Below are 18,368 nucleotides of genomic sequence, written 5' to 3'. Positions count from 1 at the left end.
AGTTTTTTAGTTTGGGATTTATTTTAAATGTATTAAAAAATTTATTTTAGGTTTTGGTTGGTTTTGTGCTGGTAGAGTGATTCCATGCGTACAAGATACAAGAATCAAAAAGCTTGTTCGTTAATTTTGAATGACTCGAAACTGAGCGAGAACCAGCCACTTTTTTCTTAAGACACATTTTTCATTGGCTCAAAACGGATAATGGTTTAGTTGAATCGTAGGAAACATATGAACCAGTTTAGGTTTATTATTTCAATGCTTGGTTTGGATCGTAATTTTGTTTTATTAAATTAGATTGCCAACAGTACGTTCGCGGAAACAAACACTACCCAAAATCTTATTACAGTAAAACGTATTATCACCACAAAACTTTATTTTGTTTCAAGGAAACCTAAACAAATATATTTTTTAATCAAGAATTAGTACAAAGTTTGTTTTCACTTAATAATCAATATCTAGGATGAATCTTTATTCATATTGAAAACAAATATTCAGAAAAGGCTTTAAGATTCATAATAATCTTATTATAACACTTTTTTGTAAAAATATATCATGTGTAATAAAAAAAAAACTCACTTGCTTACAGAAGAAATTATTATTTTTCTTCTCACATGACTCTGATTAAAGGTGTAAATGAAATAAATCGTACTAAAAGTTTGAATTTAGCTTTTTCAGAAAAATATTTAATTTTAATTTGATTTGTTTAATGCATTTATAACTTAATTAATTTTGTTTTCATGAAAAAAATATTTATTGCTTAATTTTATCAATACAATATTTACAATTATTTTAATACTACAAACAAAAATCATGCATAAATAAACAATTCGTATATTAAAATAGAAGTTAGTCTGTTAAAAATGTAATTCAATATTAGCTAATGGAACCTAAACTTTAAAATTGTAGTATAACATCTCAATAAAACATAAGTATAATATTTTTTATTGTAAACTTTTATATCTATATATGTATGTATAAACAAGCCATTAATTGGTTTTTAATGTTAAGTTTTTAAAGTTTGAGAAAAACTCATTTCATAATCGAACTTAAACAAAAGTTGAAATTTTATTTATTTAACTTAACAAAGGGATCAAATAAATAATTTACAAATCAAATCTAAATAGTTAACGAATTTAAGTATGAGTTAACAGGTTCCTTTAATGTGTTTAAAGTTTTATTAGAAACACATATTTTAATTGGGTTAAATAAATTGAGTTCGTAAAATATTTTTTTTGAAGATCAGTATTCAATTCGTTGTCTTAAATTTATTATCCACGATATCATATTTTGGAGTCCAATTTCGAGATCCAGATATATCATAATCGTTATACTTGTCTTAAAAAACTCAAATTCATTATCCCGAACACTCAAATTATAATAAGTTCAGTTTTCATTCTATTGCTAAATTTTATTAAACTAAAAATATCATGTTATTTGTATTTGTAACGAAATATTTCAAAATTCACAAATTTAAAATTTAAAATATTTGAAATTAAAAGTCAGAGTTTTTTAGCTAGAGTCACTTGCCTAATGATATTGGTAGATAAGTCTATTCATCCCTACAGATGTATTAATTCACTCCTTTAAATCCATAGTTCTAAATTTGGGAATGATAGGGCGAAGCTATAACACTAAGGTCAGAGTTTGACTCTCGTAATGTTTTTGGTTGCTGTGTTGAGATAAAATAAGACAAGATTATATTTTGTCGTTTAATAAATTTGTACAGTTATCTTATATTCATTGTTTTATTTTTCATATTTTTTACAAAATATAAAAGTTTATTTGTTAAATCATCGAGGGTTTTAGAAATGATATTCTAATACATCATTTTTATATTTTAAAAGAAAAAAGAGAATGAAAAAAAATAAGATAATAATATAAAATGAGTGGAAAAAATGGTTGTTGAGGTAAAAATATGATGGTGGAAATGAAGTTATGAACTGAAGGGGAAAATGGGAGTAGCAGCCACGTGTGAGGCATATTTGAACCGAATGTACACCTCACCAGAACATCAGCAAAATAAAGGCGCCGCCCAATCACGAACACAACATCCTACGAAACAGACAGAAGTGTTGGAATTGGAACAGAACACTAACCTTCTAAACTGCGTGTACGTCATTCTCACGCCCACGATCACAGAACCAAACAACAGAGCTAAGCCATGCAATGAGGTTGTTCTCCGGCGCACATTAGCCACCGGCACAATCTCCCTTCGATGTGCAAATCCAGAAAGAGCACCGCTGCGGCACAACCCGAAAGCAGACGAAGCACAAACTCAAATAGAAGCATGACCAATTCCCCTCGTCCTCACCGGACGCAAACCCTGACATCGTCATCGTCCAACTACGATACCTCCACGAGCGAAGTCCCCGTCACAGAATCAAGAAGCTACGTGTTCGAAAACAACAACACCAACACCAACGACTTATTAGAGTGGTCAAAAACCTCTTCTATCTCAAGCCGCGCCTCTCTCTCAAGCCTCAAAGACACGCTCCCTGAAAGCCCTAACATCTACCACTTTTCAGAGATTTCCGCTGCCACCGCCAACTTCTCCGCCCCACGCCTCTCTTCCTCCTCCTGGCGCTGCTTAATCCGCCACCGCGATGTTGTTGTCTCTCGCCGCAATTTCCGCCAACAAATCGACCTCCCGGAGCTCAGCCACCGCCTCGCCATCATCTGCCGGAGTCACCACAGCAGCCTCGTCAAGCTCCTCGGCGCCTCCGTCTCCGGCGGTGTCATCTTTCTCGTTTACGAATTTGTCCCCGGCGCCAGCCTCGCCGACTGCCTCCGTAACCGCCGAAACCCTAGCTACACCGATCTCGTCACGTGGACCTCTAGGATGCAGATCGCCTCCGACATCGCGCATGGCCTCGATTACATCCACAATTTCTCCGGTTCAGACTCCGGTTCGGGATCCGGTTCTGGTTTCATTCATAATCACATCAAGAGTTCCAGCATTGTTATCACGGAGGATAATTTGCGCGCGAAAATATGCCACTTCGGCTCGTCGCATCTGTGCGGCGAGGCGGTCGCCGGAACTGGTGAGGAATCCGGTGCGCGGAGGGTGAGGATCGAGGGGACAAGAGGGTACATGGCGCCGGAATTTCAGGTCAGCGGCGTAGCGACGAAGAAGAGCGACGTGTACGCGTTCGGCGTGGTGGTTTTGGAGCTGCTGAGCGGGGAAGAGGCGGTGAAATTCAAATTCAACGACGACGGCAGTTATCAGAGGACGAGCGTGGTGGATACGGCGAGAGTTGCGGCGGGGGAATACGGCGGTGTAAGGAAGTGGGTGGATAGGAGGCTGAGGGATTCTTTTCCGTTGAGTGTGGCGGAGAGGATGGTTCGGGTCGGATTAGACTGTGTCGGGAATGACCCGAATGAGAGACCGGACATGGGTCGGGTCTCGATTGAGGTGTCAAAGTTGTACCTGGAGTCGAAGGACTGGGATCAGAAAATGGGAACCGATATTGACTTGACGGTCTCGTTGGCCCCACGGTGACAGTTTTTTGGGTCTGTGGGATTTTTCTTTTCATTTTATTTCCATTATTTTTCACTCCACAAAATTTCATTGTAAATAAGAAAGAGATTGATGTATATAATTCACACTTGTATACGATCACGGATTGTGTAGAACGTTGGTGATATTTGAAGAAGGTACTTTTGATTGTTTGTTTGAATAACTCAACAAATTCTGGGTATGAATGGAAATATACTTTGTTTTGTGTTTTGTAGAATTTGGAAATGTTTGACCGCATTCTTTTTATGTGGTTCCCAATGTGATCTGAGGATACCGTCATCAAGTTCAGTGAATATCAGAGTTACCCGTTATTATTCGGATTTTGATATTTTTCAGTCATCATTATTCATAGCATTGGGTTGTTCTAGGATAATAAGTCATGTTGGTACCTTATCATTTTTTGTAGTGCTTGCTTGTAGTAATCATCTCATGATTCTCATATATATTTTACTCAGTAATTGGAAAAGGTAATAATAGGCAACTTAATAATCAATTGGTTGATTAAAAATATCCAACATTTCAAGATATGAATAGAGTAAAAGCAATTATTAATCAAAAGTTTCTCATAAAAAATTCAAGGTATTGACATTTGAACACCATAAGCACTTACGATTCTACTACTTTCCGAAAAATGGAAAAAGCATTTTTTAATATTGATTACTACAACTTTAATATTGATAAGGTTAAGGCTGTTGAAGGAGAAAAGGAAGATAAACGTGAATGAGGAACAAATGTGAAAACTAAAAAGAAAAAGGAGTTTTCACACGTGGAGTTTACGATAACGACAGTTTGAGAAAAAAGAAAGAAAATCAAAGCTAGTACAGGTAATTTGAAGCACAAAAGATGAGAGGGGGAGTGGATTCAACAAGTGGGGGAGTGTAACAGTAAAGGCCTATAAGAAAAGACAGAGCCCAAAATTCATAGAAAATAAGAAGATTTGGGCATTACCCATGGCCTTGGGAGCTATGGCGGCAAGGATGTTGCAGAGGCGATTCATCTCAATCTTCCCGAGACAAACCTATCACCCCATTATTCAAGGCATGTCCCCACCTTTATTTTCCGATTTCTCTCCACAGTTCTGTGTCTCTCTCTCTCTTTGCGTTCTTTTAGATCCTCTCAACTCAATACTAAGCATCTTCCACCCCTTTTTTCTTCTTCAATTTAACCCTTTTTTTCAATGTTAAGTCCTGGTTTTGAAGTTTTGATAACTAAATTTAATAGACTGAAAATTGTAACAGTTACTTGTTTCTGGTTTGCTGAATTGTCTTTAGGATGGACTTTCCAAACTTCTCAAATTTGAATTTTTTAGTTTATTCTATGTTTACTTTGTTAATTTCTTTTGGGAATTATTTTATCCGTAGAGCTTCTTATGACTGGTTCTGAAATTCGTTGCCAATTATGTTTTCAGGGATTTGTTTATTTATTTCTTTGTCGGAACTGAACATGGATACCTAGAGTTTATGACAATTCGCACACGTTATGCAACTAACTGAACCGACCAGACTCTTTAGTTGTTTTGAGGGATTCTTGACTGCTTTGGTTTGATACCTTGATGGTTCTGTCTTTCTTTGTCATAACTTAACACTTTTGGGTCATTGAAATATCTTTTTCATTTAGTTTTAGTTTTACACGAATCTTAATAAAAGTCTTTTAGCATTAATTAAGGAATTAGGAGGGTCAGGAAAATGTCTCATAAGCAATAAAAGACATTTACAGCATCACAAGTTTTTACTTAATCCTAAGATACATCGTTGGGCAATTCTTTTTAACAATAAGTGTTAATATGGAAATTGAAGCGCCAGATGTTGAATAACAAATAGATTAGTGTAATTACCTGTAAATATTCTTTTATATAGGTTATCTATTTATTTTTGAATTAATACACGATCCGAATTAGCTTTCCACTTCTTTGATGTAGTTCAAAGGAATTGAATACGCAATGAAGGTTTATGCTATATATAAATAGATTTTATCTCATGCATCTTCTATAATGCAAAACAGTGTTTTCTGAATAACAGGAAAAAGTGGATGTTGTTAATTTTGATTTGGACTTACTCTGATTAATCTTTATCTGGTGTCTCCCTCTCTGTGGCAGAATATCAGTATGTTTATGCTTAATATTTGTAGTTAAAGTCATTCTTTAATCATTCAGTTAATAGCATAAGTTTATGCTATATAAAAGATGAAGAGCTTCTTTCTATTTCTCTCTCACTTTCTCTTTGTGCATTCCCTTGTCTGTGAAAAGAAAGTTTTTGGTATTAATGTGAATGTTGTTTACTGGCAGAATCTTCTTGGTATTATCCTACTGGTGCAATATTAAACAGATTTGGATTCCATCAAAGGGGGGTCGCTACAACTACAAATCCAATCAAACCTGTTTGTGAAGATGTAGAAAATAGTGAAACTGACACCTTAAAACTAAGTCCAAACCCTGATAATGTTGCTACATCCATTAGTGTTAATGATGCCTCTGTACAGTTTTCTGCCAAGTCAAGTTTGAAGACATCTTCAAGGCATGATCTCGCCATGATTTTCACCTGCAAGGTGTGTGAAACGAGATCCATTAAGACAGTTTGTCGTGAGTCATACGAGAAAGGTGTAGTGGTGGCAAGATGTGGGGGGTGTAATAATCTTCACCTGATTGCAGATCACCTTGGGTGGTTTGGTGAACCAGGAAGCGTTGAAGACTTCTTGGCTTCTCGTGGAGAAGAAGTGAAAAGAGGTTCAGCTGACACACTGAATCTTACGTTGGAAGATTTAGCTGGAAAACAACCTTGAAAGCTACACTCTCACCTAGTATGTGTTCTGCAATAGGGTGTCACAGAATGTTTGGAAGTGCAAGTCAGTGTAACGATAGTTGATAAGAGCAATCTTAGTAAGACACTCTTTTGAGCAAAATATTTTTTATTCGTCAAAATTTCTTATTACTAAATTTTGGAGATCTCGTTTCGTATAGAACAGTTTCATGATTTTTTGTTCTTTCAGATAAAAATTGTGTTCTAAAGTTAAGCTTGGGGTGATGTTAAGGTGTCTTTGACTTTGGGGCATGTGGTACCGAGGAGTGTTCTTTAGCTTGACAATTCTTAATACTGGTTAATAACCATTATGACCCATAAATAATGAAAAAATAAGCTTATGAAATGTGTAAAATCTACTGTTTTGACACTTATTTGATTGATCTATATACAAGGAAAGACTAAAAAATAATCTAAGAAATGAAAATTAGTTCCCACAAATTTATAACTTAACATTGATTTATGTATCAGTTTAAATTTGAATATTTTATAGTTTTAATTAAAATTAACGTGTGAACAAATAGCAAATCTTTATTAGGTTTTATTAAATAAAAGTTAGTTCTATCAAATATCATTATATAAAAATTATAAACAAACATGTAACATAATAGTAATAATAATACTAATTTGTTGTTCATACATATTTTACCGCCTCAAACCACGTAGCATCCTTATATTTTAACTTAAAAAAATGGAAATATTAATATAAATTTTTAACCTCTTAAAATTTTAAAAAATAATATTAGTTTTTATTTTCAAAAATTTCATTCTATTTAAAAAAACAAAAGTAAATAAAATAAAAATATAGAAATTAAATTAACTATAAAACATTTACTTCACATCTTAATCACGAATTAACACACGTAATTATTTAAATTATATTAAAAAATAATAATAAGAAATTAAGATCAAAATGAAAAAAATATATTAGTATTAAATTGAATAAACTAAATGAAAATAGGTTGAAATTAGAATGAAAAAGTCGGGAGTTTAGTTAGGTTTAAAATTCATTTTTTAACATGGTATCTAGAGCCAAGTTCTTTTGAAGAAAAATTTCCTGGTGTCTCTGTCACTGTATCTGTCACTGGCGGCGGTGGGGCCATCTACTACTGCCATGGATGTCGTCGTCTACTGCTATTGTTTACCGCTACCACTATCGGAGTTCAAGTTTCGACCAATTATCACATGGTTTTGATCGTCTCAGTCAGGTAACCACCATGTCATTCAAGTCGCCTTCATTGGAGCTCATACGCGCTAGCTCTCAGAGCCTTTTGATGTTATGAATTTGCTTTCTTTTTCATCGTGCATGGTGGCATGTCTAGTAATGATTCAGAATGTCGACGTCGTTCTTTTCCTCTTTCAGGTTCATCGTGTGTTGTCACATGTCTCATCTTCTCCATACAGTTATTTAAAGTATCGAGGTGCTCTTTTTCCTTTTTTCAGGTGCTTGATTGGATAATCTTGGATCTTTTAAGATTACTATCTCATAATCATCCATGACTTCTTCCGATGTTGTCTCTTCTGACCTTTCTTTTTCTCACCATTGTGTTTGATCCATTCATATATGCTCTTTTCCCATGGAAAATATGATTTTTGTTAGTTTATTTATAGTCGTGGTTGCTCTCCAACAATTACATCTTTACCCATTAATGACATTCCTCAACGACGATTTGCAATAAGAGATCTACATGGAGCAACTTCCCATATTTGTTGCTCAGGAGAGTCTTTTGAGTTGATATTTCATCTTTTATGTCGTCTTGCAAATCATTAGCAATTTGGTGTCACTCGAGTGCAAAAACAAATATTTTCACTAAGTCTTTGTGGATGATATCAGTAACAAGTTTAGTACATACGATTTGCACTAGCTTCAGGGAGAGTGTTAGATATATCATCTTTATTTTATATTTATCTTTAGTTTGTTTGTTATTATTTTTTATTTGTATTTTGGGCTTAGCTCATATTTCTTCTATTATAGATAGGGTCTGTATATTCAACATAAGGAGAGATTAATCTCATACATATTTTTCACTATATTCACCAATAGTAATATAGAACTAAGATGAAAAGTATGAGTTTCACTTTTTTTTTCTATCAAAAACATTTGAAAACTAAATTAATTTCAGAAAATACCCTTGATAAATTTAATATATCAATTGATATAAAAGATAAAAACAAAGATAAAATAAAAAGTGATTGAATTATCCATTATACATCATACACTATGTAATACATCATACAAGGTATAAACATTAATAATCCTAATTTCATTAAAAACAAATATATAAAGAATTAAGTGAAAATAACATATAAGATCATGTTAAGCATATGAAAATGTTAAGTTTGATTTTAAAAATATTTATAATTAGGAATGACCGAAAAATGCGTATAAAATATATGTTTAATGATTAAAAAAAATAATTACACGGCAATAGGTAATATACAAAACCAAAGAAAATAATATATTTTTATAACACAAAAATTAAAAAATCAAATAGTGAAAGAAAAATAAATAATTTATATACCATTTATTTAAAATGTTTTTATAGTTCATAAAATTCTTAAACACGAATGCTGAAGATGTAATTCGGTTAATTTAATGATAAAACAAAGTGACTTCTCAATTGTTTTTGTCATTGTAATGGGTTTTCATTTTTTTTCAATTTCGAAATTTACCCGAAAAGGCTAAAGAAGTTATAATTGAAAAAATAGAAACTAAAAAATTATTTGCAACTTTATAAACTAAACAAATACTAATTAGTTTTTTTCTTTTTATATTTTATCTGTTTATTGGGAGAAAGAAAAAAGAATACCTTGCGGCGAGGGTGGAAGAGACACAGATAGAGTAAACCAAACCAAACCAGAACAACACGAAAGGCAAAGTGAGTCGGAGAAATGGCATGTCGTTCTGTTATTTCATCTTCCCTTCACATGACAAACTCCATGGCCGTTAAGGGTGTCCTCTCCTTCGCACCTAACGCTCCTCTGTTTCATCATCTCCCCAAAGCCGTCACATTTGTTTCCCTTTCTTCTTCCACTAAACCCCCCACGAAGTCATTTCAAGGTTTTCTCATTTTTTCTGTTTTATTTTTACTTTTTTGGGTTTTTGTAATTCAGTTAGCTGTTCTATTTCATGTGCTCATATATGTGGAATTGTCACTTGCTGCTGTTGGGGTATTACTTTGAATGAACTTAATTTTGTTTGGTGTGCCCATGAATTGATGTTATCATTTTCGTTAGTCTAGCTAAGGAGTGTGGATATTGTTATATTTGGGGGGATTGGAGAAGGTAACGAGTTATTAGAAATTTATAATTGCTGACAATGCAAATGGAGGAACGAGGAGAATGAATTTATTTTTGATGATTTTCAGATAATCTTTTTGAGTAGGATTCTCATTTATCTTTATTTTAAATAGATAGGTTCAGTGCCATTTTATGTGACTAGTTTAGAGTTCACCATAATTTGGGTTTAACCTTGTAGTGTATGATGATGATGCTTTTTAGCGGTACCATTATTATTTGCTAATACAAATTATAGTTTGCTTTAAACTTGAGATTGCATGATATGTTACTGCTTTCTCTAAGGTAAGATCCTCAAAAAATGATGCTTTTCTATGGCGAATTTTACTTTTGAGATACACATATGGAGTGTTTGATGACAACTTTTTTGGTTTTATTATTTTTTTTATTTTCAGTGAGATCGGTTGTTGGTACTACAGAAGCTGCATCAGGGTTTGATGAAATGGTTTCTGGGACTAAGAGGAAGTATTACATGCTAGGTGGGAAAGGAGGGGTTGGGAAGACAAGCTGCGCTGCTTCACTTGCTGTTAAATTTGCCAACAATGGACACCCAACCCTTGTGGTTTCCACTGATCCAGCACATTCTTTGAGTGATTCTTTTGCTCAGGTTTATTATATTTTTAACCGTGTAGTTATGATGATACTCATATGCTAGCTGCTTCAAGATCTGCTTGCCTTGCCTAATACAAGTTTTGCAAATTGTACACTAGGATTTGACAGGGGGGGCATTGGTGCCAGTGGAAGGACCTGACTATCCACTTTTTGCCCTTGAAGTAAGCTAACATTTTTGTAGAATGAATTAGCTAATATTTAGTATCCAGTTTACTTGATGGCATAATTGGTATTTTTGTGAGAATATGTGTATACCATTTAATAGATTACCACTCTCCACTTATTTAAGTTTGTAGGTCCTTACTTCCTTTACAGATAAACCCTGAGAAATCTAGGGAAGAGTTTCGAGATGCTGCTAAAAAAAATGGTGGAACTGGGGTCAAAGACTTCATGGATGGTATGGGTCTTGGAATGATTGCAGACCAGGTAAACATTTATTGATACGTTCTCAACATTTCTTACACTGAATTTTGGTATGTGTGTATTTTCAAAGTTACACTGAATTTTCACAGGGTGATGAATTTTCTTATAGCAATTTTTTTATCAGAAGTCTAAACTATAATTCCGTATACTATGAACCTGCCATGATATTAACACTAACGTGTGTCCTCTTAGAAAGTCCAATTAATCTTGAAGGAATGATTAAGTTAAATTTTAGGCACTAAAATATGAATGGAGAAAAGAACAATGTCATATACTGATAAAAGCCTTGATCAGGCTAGTAGGAATGAGTGGATTTTTTCGCTCAAACTTCAAAGAGCACAAGAATGGTTAAGGGAAAGAACCTTGCACCTGTGGAAGGTTTGGTTGGTTTCTTGGTGTGTTTGAATTAGGGTGGAGTCAGTCTTGGCTCTAAGAGGTGTACGAATGTGTTAAATTCAGTCAAGGTGTATGGAAGCTTGGCTCTTGATGGGTTCTTGGAAGAGTTTTAGAAGAAAGCTGTGGTTGTTGGTTGTAGAAGAGGAGATAGAGTTGACTTTGGTCTTGGTTGAAACTTGATGAAATTGGTCGAAACTAAAGAGGGTTAAGTCACAAATCTCTTATGGAAGCTGCTGGTATGAATGCGCAAATTATAAATGAGATTTGGGGTTCAAAACCAAAATGGCCATGAGCTACGTGGTTGGTTTTCTTGGCGGATTTGGCTTTGGTTTCTTGACTTGGTTGGAGGCATGTATAGTTTGGCCGAATAAGCTATGGGTTGGATGAAAGATTCTTAAGGGGTGTAGGTAGGGTTTTGGGCATAAAAAAGTGTTGCTCAATGGTGCTAAGCAACATTCTCAAGAAGAAAGAAGATAGATCAATAAATAATGCATAAAGAAGGGGCAAACTAGAAGAATAGGAATTACCTTTGGTTTCAAGAATTGCTTTAGAAAGTAAATATTAAGTCTAATTCAATTTTACAAAATTGACTTGTAAGTGAGGTTTGCACCCACTTATAAGTTATAATTTTGTCATATTCATAGTCGACATGAGATCTCCAACACACCCACTCACATCTAGGACAAAATATCTTGAGCATGGGACTAGATATTTGTGAGTTTTTCGATAACAATCCAGCCGTGGGTGACACGATAGGCTCAATAGACCGCACTAAAATAGAATCGAATAACATATTAAATGGATTTTAAGTCTAACTCAATCTCTCAAAATTGACTTGTAAGTTAAGGTTTCTACCTACTTATATACTATAATTTGATCATATCTCTAGACAATGTGGTATCTTCAACAAATTGTTCTTTGAGAAAAAGCCATGCCCTACTCCCTTTGGAGATAAGCAAGGCAATGAGGTTCACCACTTGGATATTCTCATCAAAGATAAGAGTTCTTTAAGAAAGAAGAATCGCACTCTTCAAAAAAATTCTCAAATGATCAAAGGTGTTTATAAGTGTACATGATTTCTTTTCTCATACGAAGAGATTGACATGCAAGGGTGTGGCCGAAAACATCTTTTGTCAAGCCTTGCACCCAAACATAGCTATGCGAGAAGAGTATATACACACTAATCAAACTAAACAAGCATAATTAACCCCAAGTAGCTCTAAAGTATGTAGGCAAAGAGGGGTTGCTCCTATCTAAACTAATTTTTTGAATCCTTAAGTTTTGTTGGTTTGATCAAGCTCCTCCTCAAGCTATTTAGCCTTGCTTCTAGTCAGGACACCCCTAGAAGATCTTGTTATGTCTTGGACTCTCTTCTCCCTTTTTTGGTTTTTAGTCATGCTTCTTGCTGTGATTCCTCCTTGTGTTGGTTCCTCTTAGTCCATGATCACATCACACACGGAGGGTTTATGATCTAATAGCATTTTGCATCTAAATCAATCTGAACACAAATGAAAGCTTCTGTTAGAATGAGTAGTTAACAAACACTACTGCTTGATCGAAATAATGCATCATGCTCATGGAGTTCCACATCACCCATGTTTGATTTCTACACAACAAAGTCAGTGGAAACTAACATGCAGTATTCTGTTAAAATAATTAAAAAATTATTTCCACTCAATTGCTTGCCTTTTGCTGTTTAATATTTATATATTTAGGTTAATGTAAGTTAACATTATTTATAACTATGTAATGCACAAAGATAATTAGTTCTACTTCAGAATAAGCTTGCTTCTCTAAGACAGGTTCTTATGTATTTTGGTTGCAATAGTTGGGAGAGCTAAAACTGGGAGAACTTCTGGATTCACCTCCTCCTGGACTGGATGAAGCTATTGCGATCTCCAAGGCATGCATTTTATGTGTTGTGTACATTTATTTCATTGCTAATTATTCATGTAATAATTCCTTTTTGGTTCTGCTAACGAGTAAAAACCTTTTGTCAGGTTATGCAATTTCTTGAATCACAGGAATATAGCATGTTTACTCGAATAGTATTTGACACTGCACCTACGGTAAGCAAAAAGCTGATAGTTATGTATTTCTGATCACCTTTCTGTTTTTTAGCCTTACATTGTAGGATTTACCACGTTCCTGATCAGGGCCATACATTACGATTGTTGTCCTTGCCCGATTTCTTGGATGCATCTATTGGCAAGATACTAAAGGTAAGACTACTGAATTTAATCCTATGAAACTCCTCCCGAATAGAATTGAGTTGTTCACTTGTTTTAGAAGCTAATATTTACAGTAATGAACTTCATAACCCTCCTGAGAACTTGTTCCAACTTTGAAATAAAATGATTATATTCTTTAGGTATAATTATTTGATGCAAATTGCACTGCCACTCAACCAGTCTTGAGTAGTTTATCTGGGAAGATGTCTGGAACCCTCTTTCCTATAATATTCTAAAATATTTAATTTTTGCATACTATACACACACACACACACATCTGTTTTATTATTTAAAGTAGAAAGGAGGGGTTTTATTTATTCACATTACCTTTTTCATTACCCTACCATATTACATTTATATAGCTGGTGAAAACATATTTGTTAAGGGGTTGGTATGAGTAGTGAGAGGAAGGAAAAAGGTAACTATTACATGTCCTTCAAAGATTACTAGTGCATCTAGATTTGTGGAGAAAGTGAAAAATGACACTTTTCTTACTTTCAACGCTGGAAGTAACAACTATGTTTGTATTCCATGTGGTGCTCGGAAATATTGTTGAAATGACTACAATGAACAAATTTGGATAGTTCGGCACGTTCATCTATTTGAATCTGTATTCCCATTTTATTTCGTTTAAGAGACAAGAAAAATTAAGTGAGAACAAATATGATATAAATATATTGAATAATAAAAATTTAAATCAATATATATGTAAGTATATCTCATTCACAATTTGTATTTATTTATTTATTTTTTCTTTGAGAAGCTTTGAATTATCATTGACAATATATATGTACGTATATCTCATTCACGCTTTTTATTTTTTTTTTCTTTGAGATAATTTGAATTATAATTGAAGTGACTAAACTGGATAAATGAGTTTTACCATGGTTAAAAAAATATACAAGATTGTTTCATCTTGCTTAATATTTACTCGTTTAAATCCCTACAGATAAACTTCCAACTAGATATTACTTCAAATTTTTATTTTATTATTATTATTATCATCATTATTTTCTAATTTTATTTTTGTTATTATATTTTTTTGAGTGTATTAAAAATCACCATCATATTAAATTATGATTATCCTAAAATTTTTAGTTAATGATTATAAAATAATTAAATACGATAGACTAGAAGCATCCCACTAATCAATGATAATTATAAAATAAACAAATAATTAAGTATAAGAATGATAAATGTTCTCTTCCTTTTACTTAGTATTTGGCGAATAATAAAAAAATTGATGCAGCCTTACTCAGTTTTATTGCTCACTATTATCGTATAAAGTTCTCTGCTGTTCTTGAAATTTCTCTTTTGCGTTTTTTTGCTTAATTGAAGGGAGGGACCAAGTCCATTTTACGCCAATTGCTCATGGTTGCTTTTGGTTAAAATTAAATTTTTATTTTTGACTTGGTTTTCATTCATACTTGATTTTTTTATCTTATTTGAAAGTCATAAGCTTTGAGAAGGATAAGTTCTGCAGTGCATGTTTGCTGGCTGATCTCTCTCTCTCTTTTCTTTTGTAACTTTATCTTTTGTTAATCAACTTTTATTATGATTCTTTTGTTCTTATATTTATTAAATAGTTTTTTTATGTTCTTTTACCTATATAATATATTTTAGGAATTTCAAAAATATCTATATTACCTAATAATGTGATGTGATTAAAACACTGTATAGGAAAAAGTGTGCTACAAGTTTGGAATGTTGTCAGGTTTAGCTTGGAAATTGTTCCAATTCTACATTTCTCCATCTTCCTCGGTTTTTCCCCTTTCTCGTTCCCAATTTATGTCTATGCAAATGCATCCCTGTATTTGAAGTGTAAATCTCTGTATTCTTTTCATGAAAGATATAGTAATTGATACGCAATTATTCTTCTGCAGCTAAGAGAAAAGATAGCTTCTGCTACATCAGCAATTAAATCTGTGTTTGGGCAAGAAAATACCCGACAGAATGCTGTAAGATTTATTTATACCTGGGATTACTGTTGTGTTCAGTTTCATCTTAATATGCTCACATTTGTTATACTTAATTGTGCAGGCTGACAAATTGGAGAAACTTAGGGAGAGAATGTTAAAAGTGCGCGAGCTTTTTCGTGACACAGATTCGACTGAATTTGTCATTGTTACAATCCCCACGGTATGATTTATAATTTTTTTTTCCACAATTGACCAACATGTGAATAACTGGTGTGTATAACGATATAATGATGAATTGACATATACTGTAGAGGGACCAAGCCTACCAAAAATGTTAAAGGACGACAGCTTTGAGCTATATTTACTATCTGGTGTGGTGGAGGGCTAGGAATGGGCTAGAAGTGTTTGGTAGCTAGTATTAAAAGGGAATGCTATATTTTTGGGAATGCCATATTTGTCAAATTAGAAGGAACGACCCTCTTCCTTCCAGATTATTGTCTTTCTGTGAAATTATTTCCTGTGCACATTGATTATTGCCTTCCCTTCCACCGTCTGTGTGTCCACTAACATTTTCCTATTTAAAGAATTGAAATTTTGAAGTGGAAGGAAGACTGGTGTGTTGGACAAAAGCTTTGGGGTTCATTCAAAAGAATAAGATCGAGGGGTATCAAAATTCTATTAGTAAAGGTCATAAATGTAATGATGATAAATTGTTGGGGTTTGGTTTACCTTTTGACTAGCAATAAAGAACAAGAAGAAAGATAAGTTGAAAAATGGAAGAATGAGTTGGGTATCTATACTGGATACCTTGATCTTCAATTTCCTGTGTGAAAAGGAAGTGGATCTATCTAATCTTATTGCAAGAACTACTTTCACTATAAGAATCAAATATTCAGTTATTAAATAGAAAATGAATCCACTATATCAGTTTGGCTTTTGTATTTTTTTTTCTCTTCTTTTATGGATGTTCATGTGGTGGAAAATGATTGTTGAAGTTTTAGAATGCCAATCTAGTTGGGATGCTAAAGCTTCATAGTGATGTCTAACATGATTTATTAAAAAATAATCAGTTTGCCTTTTGACAACAAAATATCGTTAATTAATTTGTGTAGCCACATTTACTTGGCAAAGGTTTTTGTGGATGTTGTAGTTTACTACCTGAATGTTAGATAGCTTTAATACACATTTCTTAATCGTTGATATTTGTGTCTTTACCCAAAGGTGATGGCAGTTAGCGAGTCATCTAGATTGAGTGCTTCCCTGAAGAAGGAAAATGTTCCTGTGAAGAGACTGGTTGTCAACCAAATTCTTCCACCATCTCCATCTGATTGCAAGTTTTGTGCTATGAAAAGAAAGGTACTTTTAGCCATTTTTTCTTTAGTTTTTGCATGGATTTCATCTGAGTGGTTAGCTACATTTTAATCTGTGTTACTTAAGGCGCTTGCTGTTATGTGGTGAGAGAAGTTAGACTAGATTCCTTAAAAACAGGGATCACCTGGGATAGTTCCATGGAAAAACGTGAGTATCATGGCTGAAACTTAAGGATCAAGGGAGAACATGTAGTAACCCTTGTAAGGATTCAGTTCCCTGTGAGGGAAGTGGGCAGAAAACAAAATGAGGTTATAATTACACGACATGCTGAAAGAACAAACTGCGAATACTAAATGCTCTAGGTTAGGTCCTATAAATCATCTTTTAGAGACTTCGACTAGAACATTTTCACATGCATTCTAGAGAAGGTAAAATTGTTCCTACACTATTAAAAGATTGTGAAGAGAGAAAACAAACAGAATGAGAAGATCTAGAAAGTGATGTTCCAGAAGGATAACGAGGGAAATTCTTTCATCCTGTAGCAAATAATAGAGATTATGAATGATTTGGGATAACAAAACTAAGAAGCTAAGTGGATGATGAAGCCTAACAAACTCAGGAAGAATAGTGGAGGTAGAATCAGGAATTGAAACAACGTACAGAAGACGCCCTGAAAGCACAAGAACTACTTAGACAGGAGAATTGGAAACTACAATAAGCACTGAAAGCACAAATCAGTACTCTTTGAAGGATGGAGATTGAACCCTTAGAAGAATAGCGAGACTTTCAACCCTTCTTGGTGGAAGTCATGAATGAAACAATACGTGCTGCCAAAAGTCGATCTATTCAGCAGTGCCCAAGATCCAAGTTGTCAATACCCAGGTGGGACAATGGGCAGAAAACAGAATAAAGTTATAAATACTCGATAGGCCAAGAGAACAAACAACGAATACTGAATTTTTTGACTGAGGTTCTACAAATCATCTTATTAGAGACTTTGGCTAGAACAAATTCATTGGACACAAATTTGCGACCATACTTGAGTATGAAACTAGACCTTAAAAGAGCAGGGGAGAAAAACTTGTGTCTTGAACTTGCTGTTTATTTTTATTTTGAGGGTGACAATTTTGTACCGTACCGTGAAAACTTTTCAGGATCAGATGCGTGCTCTTGATTTAATTCAGAATGATCCAGAACTTTCCAGCTTATTGATGATCCAAGCACCACTCGTTGATGTTGAGATAAGAGGTGTTCCGGCTCTCAAATTTCTCGGTGACATTATTTGGAAATGACTTACACACAGTACTAGGTTAAGTATGAATACTCTTTTTATTACTATTTAAGTTTTTAAGTCATTTTGCCTCAGCATTTTTAGAATCAAATCATATAATTTGTGATTATTCTTAACCGAAAATCATATGGTTTGTAATTATGCTGAAATTTGAATTTCTTCTTTACTTTAACATTGCTAGGCTAAATTTAGGAATTTGCTGAAGCTGGCCGTTGAACTATAGACACGTTACATGACATCAAGGCCATTTATGTAACGAAAGCTGCAAATCAGATGAGATTTTCTGGTCCTGGCACTTCTTATATAGGCTAGGCACTGGCTTCCAGTATTTACAAGCTACAGTTTCGAAACACGAAAGATTATTGGTTTTTCACGTTATAAATCTTGTATCTGGACTAATTCTTTTTAGCTTGCCCTCATTTGGGCCTTTTTGTTGGCAGCAATAATGATTTTTATGTTTTGAATTGTTGACAACGATATTCTTGATATACTCACGAAATTATATATAAGAAAAGTTCAAATGATCTCATTATTTTCAAATATGGGTGTGTTTATGATTCGGACTGTAAAATTCAA

The 18,368-nt window shown here is 33.8% G+C and overlaps 3 protein-coding genes across 3 annotated transcripts; all 3 read left to right on the top strand.

Moving 5' to 3' along the window:
- The first annotated feature begins 1,870 nt into the window (after positions 1-1,870).
- LOC124847224 (protein LYK5-like) lies at positions 1,871-3,734 on the top strand. The gene has a single exon (XM_047324666.2). The coding sequence runs from the start codon at positions 2,216-2,218 to the stop codon at positions 3,497-3,499; it is 1,284 nt and encodes a 427-aa protein (XP_047180622.2). The 5' UTR covers positions 1,871-2,215; the 3' UTR covers positions 3,500-3,734.
- A 668-nt stretch (positions 3,735-4,402) lies between these two features.
- ZR3 (Zim17-type zinc finger protein) lies at positions 4,403-6,456 on the top strand. The gene is made up of 2 exons (XM_047324668.2): positions 4,403-4,555; positions 5,802-6,456. Exons 1-2 carry the CDS (start codon positions 4,468-4,470, stop codon positions 6,293-6,295), a joined length of 582 nt encoding a protein of 193 aa, XP_047180624.2. The 5' UTR covers positions 4,403-4,467; the 3' UTR covers positions 6,296-6,456.
- A 2,652-nt stretch (positions 6,457-9,108) lies between these two features.
- On the top strand, positions 9,109-18,316 carry LOC124847221 (P-loop containing nucleoside triphosphate hydrolases superfamily protein). The gene is made up of 12 exons (XM_047324662.2): positions 9,109-9,373; positions 10,005-10,216; positions 10,320-10,382; positions 10,537-10,647; positions 12,869-12,943; positions 13,041-13,109; positions 13,197-13,262; positions 15,155-15,229; positions 15,312-15,410; positions 16,412-16,546; positions 17,656-17,815; positions 17,974-18,316. The coding sequence occupies exons 1-11, from the start codon at positions 9,205-9,207 to the stop codon at positions 17,791-17,793; spliced, it is 1,212 nt and encodes a 403-aa protein (XP_047180618.2). The 5' UTR covers positions 9,109-9,204; the 3' UTR covers positions 17,794-17,815; positions 17,974-18,316.
- Positions 18,317-18,368: the final 52 nt, after the last annotated feature.

This window comes from Vigna umbellata, chromosome 8 (genome assembly GCF_029865625.1).
Source record: "Vigna umbellata cultivar VRB3 chromosome 8, Vumbellata_1.0, whole genome shotgun sequence".
Lineage (NCBI taxonomy): Eukaryota > Viridiplantae > Streptophyta > Magnoliopsida > Fabales > Fabaceae > Vigna > Vigna umbellata.
This window is presented reverse-complemented; position numbering and strand designations above follow the sequence as displayed.